General features: G+C 47.8%; 4 protein-coding genes across 4 annotated transcripts in view; 1 reads left to right on the top strand and 3 right to left on the bottom strand.

Moving 5' to 3' along the window:
* The window catches only part of Pmar_PMAR014896 (Actin, putative), a gene marked incomplete at both ends in the record, with an annotated part of 2029 nt that extends 1667 nt beyond the window's left edge, over positions 1 to 362 (bottom strand). The window contains 3 exons of the mRNA XM_002776270.1: positions 1 to 96; positions 147 to 234; positions 279 to 362. The exon at positions 1 to 96 is cut by the window's left edge and continues 4 nt beyond it. Of these exons, the coding sequence (XP_002776316.1) occupies positions 1 to 96; positions 147 to 234; positions 279 to 362 (268 nt within the window). The remainder of the gene's footprint in view (positions 97 to 146; positions 235 to 278) is intronic.
* A 114-nt stretch (positions 363 to 476) lies between these two features.
* On the bottom strand, positions 477 to 4756 carry Pmar_PMAR014895 (conserved hypothetical protein). The gene is made up of 23 exons (XM_002776269.1): positions 4480 to 4756; positions 4285 to 4365; positions 4186 to 4238; positions 3896 to 3994; positions 3703 to 3790; positions 3553 to 3618; positions 3428 to 3505; positions 3219 to 3346; positions 3089 to 3172; positions 2967 to 3043; positions 2853 to 2920; positions 2714 to 2804; positions 2515 to 2597; positions 2303 to 2443; positions 2060 to 2179; positions 1894 to 2014; positions 1727 to 1821; positions 1430 to 1529; positions 1283 to 1382; positions 1124 to 1231; positions 945 to 1070; positions 840 to 902; positions 477 to 796 (listed from the first exon to the last, which is right to left on the bottom strand). The coding sequence occupies exons 1-23, from the start codon at positions 4730 to 4732 to the stop codon at positions 680 to 682; spliced, it is 2340 nt and encodes a 779-aa protein (XP_002776315.1). The 5' UTR covers positions 4733 to 4756; the 3' UTR covers positions 477 to 679.
* A 696-nt stretch (positions 4757 to 5452) lies between these two features.
* On the top strand, positions 5453 to 6005 carry Pmar_PMAR014894 (hypothetical protein; the record flags this gene model as incomplete). Its single annotated transcript, XM_002776268.1, has 2 exons — positions 5453 to 5749; positions 5895 to 6005. The coding sequence occupies 2 exons, from the start codon at positions 5453 to 5455 to the stop codon at positions 6003 to 6005; spliced, it is 408 nt and encodes a 135-aa protein (XP_002776314.1).
* Positions 6006 to 6131: 126 nt separating this feature from the next.
* On the bottom strand, positions 6132 to 10177 carry Pmar_PMAR014893 (conserved hypothetical protein; the record flags this gene model as incomplete). Its single annotated transcript, XM_002776267.1, has 3 exons — positions 6132 to 6173; positions 6218 to 6442; positions 6767 to 10177. 3 exons carry the CDS (start codon positions 10175 to 10177, stop codon positions 6132 to 6134), a joined length of 3678 nt encoding a protein of 1225 aa, XP_002776313.1.
* Positions 10178 to 10776: the final 599 nt, after the last annotated feature.

Here is a 10776-nt window from a genome sequence, read left to right as displayed (position 1 = left end):
CTGCGAGGCTGGTTCGCAAGAAGTGTCCGTTGATGATGAAGTCAAAGACTGCCGGCTCTTGTAATGAAAGCAGATCATTAAGCATGGCCGATAGACCTGCACAATTCTGTTGCTGGAGGGAGAAATGAATGCCCGAATCATCCTACCAGAACGTGAAAGATTGGCTTCCAAAACAATAGGATCCTCAGGGATATGATATTCCTCGGGCAATTTGGTCGTGAAAACACCTTCCACCTGAGTACAACCCATAGGTAAACATATAGTGATTTGTGTAGTACCTGCGTGATGATTGCAGGGGCTGTCGGCTCCTCCCCTTCATGAGGGGCGTCATGCATGTCAGCTACGGGAGACGGTTCAGACATGTGGAATGTAAGACCCTGCAAGATCCTCCTCTTCAGACTTCATCGAAACCCCAGTCCATCCGGAATAAGCTCGAATGCTGATCAGGCTTAGACACTAGAACGCAAATAGGAGAATTGAGAAAGGCAAGTTTGATTGAGAGTTTCCCAAGCACAGCAACGGAGACTGTGAGCAAGGGCCAAAATAGCAAGAAGTACACCAACAAACGGCCTGTGAAATCCTGAAGCAGGCGAAAACCTTCAGATGGGGAGAAATAATGAGCGTGTTGAGGAATCTTGCTGAGTGAATGATATCACAACTCATCTGCTATTGGTATGAATCACTCGAGAGTTGAGTTCCTCGGTGATTCACAAGCGGAGCGCTTAAACCTCCGACATGTAGCCAGGTCGGGCTTTCGCAGCCTGAATCCACCTAGCAACCGCTCTGGTAATTCCTCCTAAGCAGTGATAATGGTGAGGTTGGAGGAAGAACTATCCTACTTCCGAATGGCCCTCCAGCACGAACCCAACATCGATGACTAACTTCTTCGCTGCACCAACGACCTACCACACATCTATCGCTTCTCAGAGTGATCAGCGGCCTACCAGTGACATCATATGCCGAGCAGCAGCACTTGAAAAAACATCCACTGAGACTTCAACGTAGTTGTCGCCAGTGAAATGGGTAGTTGTGAGCTTCCGACCGATAATCGCTGGAGTCTGCCCAACCGCCTGAAAACATCGGTAAGATTGCCCCTAACCATTGTGGTCACAGTCAGTTCCACCTTTTTAACAATCCATGGCCCCTCAGCAACAGCAGGTATGACTTTAACTCGTCCATTACGATCCTCGTCGTCCATCTCCAAAAACCGCCGCATCAAGATCCCATAGGACTAGGAAAGATGTGTACAGTAGGTTCTCTACAGTCATACAACAGAGCTTACTGTCTCTGTATCAGCTTGGAGCCAGGGAGCATCCTTATCGACCATGAAGGTGTTCGTGCAGTAGAATGGTGCCATACGCCAGGTGACCGTGAAGAAAAAACTGCCCAATAAATGAATCTCAAAGTTCAATTAGATTCGGAGAATTACCGATCTGGATGATCCCGTTGCAGCCAGTAGGCCTTGCAGTGAGGCTCTGTCGAGCAGCAGAACACCTCTTCGTCATCGCAGAAGAACAACTCGAAAGCCACTGAAACAAACCCCCGGATGCAGCACGATCAGAGTTGCACACCTCGCGAGAATCGTAACCCGTTCGACTGTGCTAGCAAGAGAAGCATCGTTTGAGATTTCATCAAGCGCATAGACAAGAAAGTAGATGAGAATTGTCCAGTCAGGGTGGACAGAACAAGAGCTATCAGGCACAGCCCGTGAAAGTCCCAATCTTACCAGTTTTCATTAGTGCGGGCTCGCTAGGGTGTTTCACTTTATCACTGAGATATGTGTGGCCTCTAACCTTAAACTTCGTACAGTCCAACTCGTTCCTGCCATCAACAATACAATCCCGTCAATATCGAAGAGATCCCTCCAAGCGACGAGCTTAACCCGCATACTACCAGGTATTGATCGCGTCCTCGTCTGTGCTAAGAAATGGACGGAATTTATCGTTCATGACCGAGTCCCTAGTAACCGCACCATACACTTCCAACCCCAGACCACTTGGCGGCCGTCTTTCGACTGAAACGACTCGTGCCACTCCCAGGTGCGCGACCACCAACCTACCTCTCTCTAGTCTTTTCCGCAGAACTTTACTACTCGTGAGAGCCTTATCGTCCTCGTTATCAGAACACTCACCCTCAGAGGCTGAGTAAAACTCATCCTCGTCCATCTCTAACTCTGCGCCTGATAGAAAATCACCTGTATCTCTCGGGTAGATACATTGAATGGCCAATAGTTCGCCTATTTCGCTATAACCCAAGCAGGGCCTCGTCTCGATGAGCAAACTTCCAAGGATGCCCAACTTACCAATAGGCGGGAATTCTATAGTAGGGGACCCATCCTCATCTTCTTCAGAGCCTTCAGGTGCCTTAGGCTCCATTTTAGTATCAGCTACCTTCTGACTGATCCCGGACTGCTCGACCAGTGGCGAGCTCGAAATCTTCGCGACTGAGCCTAGATAGATTTCATACTGTGAATCACCGACGAATCGGGCGAAGGTGTGCATGACCCATGAGTACCTCCACTCTTAGCATGTCTTCTGGGTGAGAGAACGCGGCTGCCACTTATCATTGCACTCGACATGAACTCTTGGACATCAGACCTGGCAAAAAGCACTCGGGTAAGATAACTATTCCACTATGGAGATCTAATATATGGTACTGCTTGGAACCATTGGAATTGATACAATAGCTGCAAGTAGGTCCTCGAACGCTCTACCTCCGCAAGAATTGTGATATCCAGAAAACCGTTGCGGTTATCCTATGTTCGCCCTGCTCTGAACGAGTCATAAGGTCCGAATCAGCACGACCTACCACGAATGGAACACACATGCTGAGAGGACGCCGCTCGCTAGTACCTCGTTTACTAGGGTGACTTCGAATGAGACCAACAGTCTCGACTATGGTAGGGAACGTCGAGCGGCACCTACGGGTTGAGCTACATGCAGTTTGTAAATGCGGACCTAACTCACCTCTGAATCATCAATTCAGTGCTAACTTCGTCATTTTCCCACTGCTGCAAAAACTCTGTATTGCAAAAAAGGAAGGCCTGAGGACTCAACATAGCAGGTACTAGAGGCTAGATGAGTCGCACCTTATTCACCGAGTCATGTGCTAAGAACTTGTACAATGGGCTCACATGAAGGCAGATCAACGTAAATTCACGATGTCTTTTACCCTGAGAAGAGCGGTTCCTGATAAGGCTGACGAACCATCATCATCACCTTATCCTTCTCTGCTCTCGCGACATATTGTTGCTGTACCCATGGAGAGAATGATCCTATCACTTCATCCAATGCTGTCATTAATTTAGTACACTGTGCGCTTATCCGTGCACTGTCTCCAGAGTTAACTGCGGCAGTAGAAACATCCATAAAAGGATTCCGACGAGAGAATAGTCAGTAATATAGCGAAAGCCAAGAACGAATCTTACGAGCCATCTCCATGCTTGGTAAGGAGTCCTCCACTTGCAGCCGTGCCCATGACACGAGAAATTTAAGTCTCTTTAGACCTGAGGACGTCCTATCAATGATGACAGATCTATCCTCCTGGTAATACTAGGTTTTCCACCAGCAAGAAACTCATCGAGCTCGGTCGCTGATTTCCCTGAAATCGTGAAGTAACCTGATGAGACATGAGTTCGGTTAGATCACAAGGAGATGAGTCAGGTAGCAATGCTAAGACATGGAAGACAATACGGCGTATTACTCTTGGACGGCAAGTCGGTGCCAGAGGCCCCCAACATGGTCTGCGTAACATCAGCCGAATGATCCCCCGACTTCATAGTGCCTTCTGCCTGAGATAACCCAGGCATGACTAATCGTCATTGACGATGAACCACCAAAGAGAGGTCAAGCAATAGCGAGATGTGCTGAATAGAGAGATGATAGTCAATAACTACCGCTTTGACTTCTCGTTTCCCCTTGTCTCGAAGCAACTTCCATGCTCCACCAGCGCCAACAGCAGCAGCGCCGGCTACGGCCAGAGGTGATGCGAATACCTATTAGACTTATACAACCAAGTGCTCTATCCTAACAGCATCAGGAGATTATTTTGATGATACGGCATCATCCATTGTTATAACTATCAAGCTATTACTATTGCCATCATTATAACGAGATGGGGCATTCAAGAACGAGCAGGGGAGATGGAGCACAATGGGATGCGACGTGATGGGATGCCCGTTAGTACCACGAATGTTCCAACTGCAGCTGCTACACCTGTCGCCGCGCCACCCACATAGCCTGACCCCGAATTGCTTGTAGTGCCAGCTAAAGGGAGCCCTATTACTGGCGCGATTGGACTTGTGCTTCAATGAGTCGAGGTACTCCTTCTCATAGCATCCATCCGAGTCTGAGTCAACTAATGTGCCTGATGCAATGACACTATCCTCCCTCCCAATGAAAATGTATACGAAGGTGACTACTATACTCGAAACTGATTCTATTCGGCTGTCGTTCGTTCCATTGATATTATTCCACTTACTTCCTGTCTTGGCCTTTGGATCAATTCTGGCTAGGACTGCATCGTCTTCGGCATCCTCATGCTCACTGCTCTCAACTACAGTCTTAACCTTCCCGGCAGCTTCTTCTGAACTGGATGCAGAGGCAGAGTAGCTCTTTGACCGTTCATGTCGATGCGTTTTCGATGCATGATGTCGATGGTGATGTTGGGAGCCGCTTGAAGAGGATGCCGAAGAGACACCAGAGCTGGATTTGGACCACAACCCGAACGGCATCAAGGTTAACAAACCACACCTTCAAGTTTGCAAAGATACACAAAAATAACTCAATAAGCGATTTACCAGGCCAAACTAGGTATAGACTCAAGACCAGGTCTTGCTGAGCTTACCGCGCCATTTCCCCAGATGAGCTTGATAAGTTCATACAACATTCTTACGTATTAATAACACACCACTATGGCCAGCTCTGGGATCCATAATTTTGGGACCAACACAAATTGAAAAAAGTGACAACGTGACGCGACAAAAGAGCGGAGCGATGTAGCCAGAATGTGGTTGAGTTGATCTTCCGCTGTCTAGCATAATGGATTATCGTATCGCAAGGCACTTTCAACTGTCCCCCGAACTTGTTACTCGGTGGGTATGGGATAAATTCGAGGGAAGTAAGAAGCGATGTGCCGATTCCCCCTGTCTATTCAGTATGATTTTCAATTTGTGGTGATGGCGATAGAAGAGTCGTTGGTGCTCCCTGTCGGCACACTGGTAGTATCCTTATTGTGGGGTCTAAAGACTCTAGCCAGCTACGCAAGTAAGGATACCAGCTTATTCCAGTTTGTGATGGTGTACTGCGGTATGGCTCTCGCGGTAACTACCTTCATACTGTTGCCGTACGATATATGCTTTTCGAGAACTAACGAGCATACAGAAACCCTCTCTGAGTCCTGGACTAGCGTCTATTGGGTCTCGTTCACCCTATGCTGGATAGCATACCCTATCATGTTGGAATACGAATCCGTCCACTCTATAAAGAAGGCTCTCCGCAACAATGCGATTTGGTACCTAGCATACGCCTGTGCTGGACTGTTGATCCTGGCTTACTTGTGGTACATGCAGCGGCTTGGTCTGCAAGGTATACTTGGATTCATCTATGCTGCTTCCAATGCATGGGGTCTGGTATTGGTCACTGTCCTGTTGGGGTATGGTCTAGTGGCTGTACCGCAGTGGTTGCATGTGTTGTCATATGACAAACGCCATATGGAAGCTATCTATGCTCAGGTGGTATCGGCAGAAGATGTAATAAAGGGAGCGTGTGTAAGCACTAGGTATGTTGAAGAATAGACCGGAAGTGCTCTGCGAGAGGAGTCTTTGGCAGGAGTTCGGCATAGTAAATTTATTGCCTTGTAGAATGCGATGAAGTTCTTGCTATTGTACCCTGCAGGCACGGCTTTCGGCGAAGTTCGACCTCATGGACGTCTTCAACCATTACCGTGATCAAGAGCGCGAATCAGGACAGGGAGCTTCTAAGCAGCTTGTAGTGACGGAGCAATAGGCGCCAGCCATATGCTTTCGCACGAGTCTGTCACTATGGCATCCGAAGTAGATACGAGAAGCGGGAGAGTTTTTGGGCATTGCTGTGAATTTCTATGATGGACGGGACGAAGTTGTTTCCGAATGTCTAGAGGGAGACACTGAAGGTGACGTAGATCTCTTCAGCTAACTCTGGGGAAGGGTGATGTAGGCACACCATTGATACCAACGAACCTGTCCCTTGTGAGGCCTATCCCTTCCAAGGAAGATTTGGAATTGTCCAGTGCCTTGGCCACGGCGAGGCGTAGCCTTGGTGCCTTTGAGCCTTAATCTCGGTCTCAAAGCCTTAGTCCTTCTCTCCCAGAGAACTCGGTCCTGAGCATCTCCTCGCGACAGACTCGCCACTCTCAAATCCTCTGCTATGAGATCCATCCAACCTTCCCGCTTTCTCCCGCTTATCTGAGCTCCCAAATGATATGCCGGATCCCACAACAGCAGTCTGTTCACTAGAGATGCGGGGGGTGTTCTAAGGATGTGGCCATACCAACGCAAGCGACGCATTCTAAGGACTATGTGACAATCAGGGCAACCAGACCTTCTCCAGATTTCGCGGTTTGTGGTGTGCGACGAAGGCGATATATGCAACACCCTCCGTATACACTTGTTGTAGAATGCACAGTATTTCTCCGTCTCATCTTTGCTCAGGGCAAAGCACTCGCTAGCATATAATAATATCGAGAATACCACACTTCGGAGAATAATAAACTTCTGTCTCAGGCTTACATCATGCGAGTTCCAAACTTTCTGTAGCCTTGCCATTCTTTGTCCCGCGAGTTGCATGCGCCTACGAATATGGGTTTCATTATCCCGTTTGCCATCGATTATGGCACCGAGGATGCTCAATTTATCAGTGCATTTAATCCTTGACTTTTCCGAGCTGCCTTCCTTACTCTCCAGGTTAACGCACAGTCTCTTGCACTTCTCCGGTGCTATCATGAGATTTGCAATTTTTCCATCCTCCTCGAGATACGATAGTTGACGGTCAGCTCCTTCGATTGTGGAGGCAGGTACTGTAACGTCGTCTGCAAAACTTAACTCGTTGAGACATAGTCCGAGATCCTGCTTCCTCATACTGAGTCTAGTGTATCGTCCGGGCTGTATCTCCTTGACTAACCGAAATCCGTATTGCGACTCCCTTATCCTTTGGCCGAGGACACGGTCCAAACCGCAGATAAATAGTAGGGGACTCCAGCAGTCACCTTGTCGCAGTCCACTTTTGAGCTCAATTGTCTGCTCTCTCTTATGCAACCTTATTGTGGCTTTTGCCGATTCATAACAATTTTTTACAATCCTGATGTACTTCGGATGTACCCGAGCCAACCGCAAAGATTCATACACGTGATCTCGAGATATTTTATCGAAGGCTTTTCTGAAATCAGTACTGGTCAATGTCAGTGGTAATTCAAATGCATTGCACTTGTCTATCAATAATTGTAATGCGTGTATCACTTCTAGGCCGGATCTCCCGCGGCGGAAGGCTACTTGGGAGTTATCAATCTTCCTATCAATATCGGGGTAGATCCTTGCGAGTATAATAATGCTGAAGATCTTTGCTGCAGCACATTGTGCTAATATAGTACGATAGTTCGAGCACTCGTTTTTGTTCCCCTTCTTATAGATCAGCGTAACTTTCGAGATATCCCATTGTTCTGGCAGTCTCTCGGTTTCGAAACAGGCTTGACATACCCTCTGTATGCTCTTTGCCATTCCGACCCCGATCTTGAAAACTTCTGCCGGTAATCCATCCACGCCACTGCTTTTCTTGTTTTTAAGCCGCTTTATGGCTTCTGTAACTTCATTAAGCTTTATGTCTGGTGGCACGGGCTCATGGTCTTCACTTGGGACAGTTATGGCCAGCTCGTCTGTTTCGCCGTATCTTCCATTGTCAACTGGCCCATCGGCATATAGCATATTGCTCATATAGTCTGCGACTTTATCTACAGTGAGAGACATGGGTATAGTAGCTCTTGCTGATCGCACCTTGAACGTATCTTGTATGACTTTCCACAGTGCTTTATCGTCGTTCACATGACACTTGGTCATATCCTCTATTGCTATGGTTATCCTGGATCGTCTTTCTTTCCTTTTGAGATGCTGAGATACTACGTCCCTGCATCCGGTTCTTGTTCTCGATTTCTCGAATTGGCTGGTTGCGTGTTCGAGTTTTGATCGGAAATCGTCCCATTCTTCATCCGGTGATCGTATCCTGTCGTTCTCATCCGTGGCTCTCTCCAGCTCACGGTCTATTCGTTTCCTTCGAGGGGAACTGTCACATATTCGTCGGATATACCTCTCAGTCATGGCACGACTTCGTTGTCCTGATCCTCTGCATATGTGCAATCCTATTCGAGCCCAGACAAGTCTGTGGTCTGTCTCCACAGGTCGGGGATCCTTTACGCCCATTGCCTCAAGCATGTTTACATATCGGCGTCTGATGAGTATCAGATCCAGGACATTTCCCTGGAGCTCTGCATTGGGGTGTCTCCAGGTAGGCGTAGTAGACAGATGTTTGAATTTATGCCACTGACCTATGCAGAGGTCATTTGTATGCGCTAGTGTGTCGAGTAGGTCTCGGTTGATCCCCGTGCAGTTGAAGTCTCCACATATGAGTAACATATCCCTCGGTGGAACTTGTGATATAACGAAATCAAGTTCATGCGAAAACCGCTCATAGTCTTCTGTTCGCTTGTTGCGGTTGTTTGCGGGCCAATATAGTCCAATAACTGTGGTACGGAAATACTTCCCAAAGAAGCGGCATGATACTATCCTATCTTGATGTGCGGTCCATTTTATCATTGAATTCTCGGCTCTCTCGGATAGAATAATTTTCACTCCTTTACTGGAGGAGTTTAGGATTCTGTAGCTTCCCATTCTGCTCTCGGTTTCTACTTGGGATTCACATACAACGGTGATATCCAACTCCATTCTCTCGATGAGCCCCACAAGTTTCGCCATCTGTCTATCTTTACGTGCCGTACGTATGTTCAGGGTCGCAATGAGAAACTTATGCGATTTTGTTAGCAGTTGGCAATGCCCGATGTCATTAGACCTAGATTCCCGCGAGCGGAGCTCATGCTCAGAAAAGGCACACACCCCGTCGTTACCCCCTACACCTCTAGATCCCAGACTCACTATCTGTGTGGTACAGCCGATTCGATCTTCTCTCTCTTGCCGCACGATTCCTGCCATATTGTAGTCTTGCTCTGGATATAGTAAATCCGATCCCTCACCACTTATGGTACCGTCTACTCCTTTTTCCGCCGATAAGGTGTGATTTTTCACCAATCTCGCTAGCTCATCGATTCTGGCCGCCATGGAGCTGATCTCTTCCGTAGCTTGACTGGCTCTCGGTCTATAAGGCCTCCACCACTTGATTCCCAGCCCTTGCTTCCTGAGGTTCACACCATTAGCCTTCACAAATTCACTTGCCACATCTGGCTGTGCGAATTGTATGCAGATTGGCCTCGGCCTAGATTCCAAATCTCTATCAGACCGGTACGCTCCGAGCCTCTTGGCTGTACGCATTGAATCAGTAGCACATCTTGCTCCAGCTCGAGTCAGTGCCCTCTCCACTTGTTCTTTGACTGTTGGTTTTAATATCGGAGTCCCATCTTCCTTTTCTGTCGTCGTATCAACCTCCGGGACACCAAATATCACTACTTTAGCATTATTTTTGTAGTCGAATTGTGTGTAGGACCACTGTGTCGATGGTACGGGGGCAGGTACTCTCTCACGAGGTTTCGGCAGAACGCTCGTTGTCTCCTCATATCTCCCTACCTGGTTTTCCCCACGTTTGTTCATGTTCGAGATCAGACTGTACATATCCTTCATCATCTGTGATTGGTTATCGATCTTGTCATTGAGCTTTGACACGTAGTCGGACATTCTTGCATCGATAGTACCAACCCGTTCGTTTGTGTGCTCGATCTTGGCATTCAGGGCTGACAGACTCATATTCGTCTTATCTTCTAGGGCTTTTATTTTTCGTTCAATCAAGACCAAGCAGTCCTGGATGCCCAAGACATTTCCATCTGAGCCTTTCATCACTTGGACGTCTTGTTTTGAAGACATAATATTCGCGAGGTCGGCGATCTGCTGACGGAGGCTGGCGATGTCGGTCGGACTCACAGACATGTTGGGGGAGAGATGCAGAGATCAAAGGATCAACTGAGATCTTGAGCCAAGATGGCTACGATTGAGCCAAGATATCCGTGCACTGTCTCCAGAGTTAACTGTAAAAGGATTCGACTTTGATATAGCGAAAGTCGAGTCCGAATCTTACGAGCCATCTCCATGCTTGGCAAGGAGTCCTCCACTTGCAGCCGTGCCCATGACACAAGAAATTTGAGTCTCTTTAGACCTGAGGACGTCGTAACAATGATGACAGATCTATCCTCCTGGTAATACTAGGTTTTCCACCAGCGAGAAACTCATCGAGCTCGGTCGCTGATTTCCCAGAAATCGTGAAGTAACCTGATGAGACATGAGTTCGGTTAGATCACAAGGAGATGAATCAGATAGCAATGCTAAGACATGGAAGACAATACGGCGTATTACTCTTGGACGGCAAGTCGGTGCCAGAGGCCCCCAACATGGTCTGCGTAACATCAGCCGAATGATCCCCTGACTTCATAGTGCCTTCTGCCTGAAGTAATCCAGGCATGACCAATCGTCATTGACGATGGACCCCCACAGAGAGGTCAAGCAATAGCGAGATGTGCTGAATAGAGAGA

The sequence above is a fragment of the Perkinsus marinus genome, assembly GCF_000006405.1.
Source record: "Perkinsus marinus ATCC 50983 genomic scaffold scf_1104296953800, whole genome shotgun sequence".
Lineage (NCBI taxonomy): Eukaryota > Perkinsozoa > Perkinsida > Perkinsidae > Perkinsus > Perkinsus marinus.
The sequence above is the reverse complement of the archived record's forward strand: the minus strand, read 5'-3'. Positions and strand labels throughout refer to the sequence as shown.

Bases quoted from the DNA above. Each gene is read 5' to 3' on its own strand.
- Pmar_PMAR014895 (XM_002776269.1), bottom strand. From the start codon at position 4,732: ATGCCGTTCGGGTTGTGGTCCAAATCCAGCTCTGGTGTCTCTTCGGCA. The intron at 2,015-2,059 runs GTAGGTTGGTGG...GAGTCGTTTCAG, and splicing joins GCGGAAAAGACTAGAGAGAG to TCGAAAGACGGCCGCCAAGT. The intron at 1,530-1,726 runs GTAAGATTGGGA...GGTTTGTTTCAG, and splicing joins GCCCGCACTAATGAAAACTG to TGGCTTTCGAGTTGTTCTTC.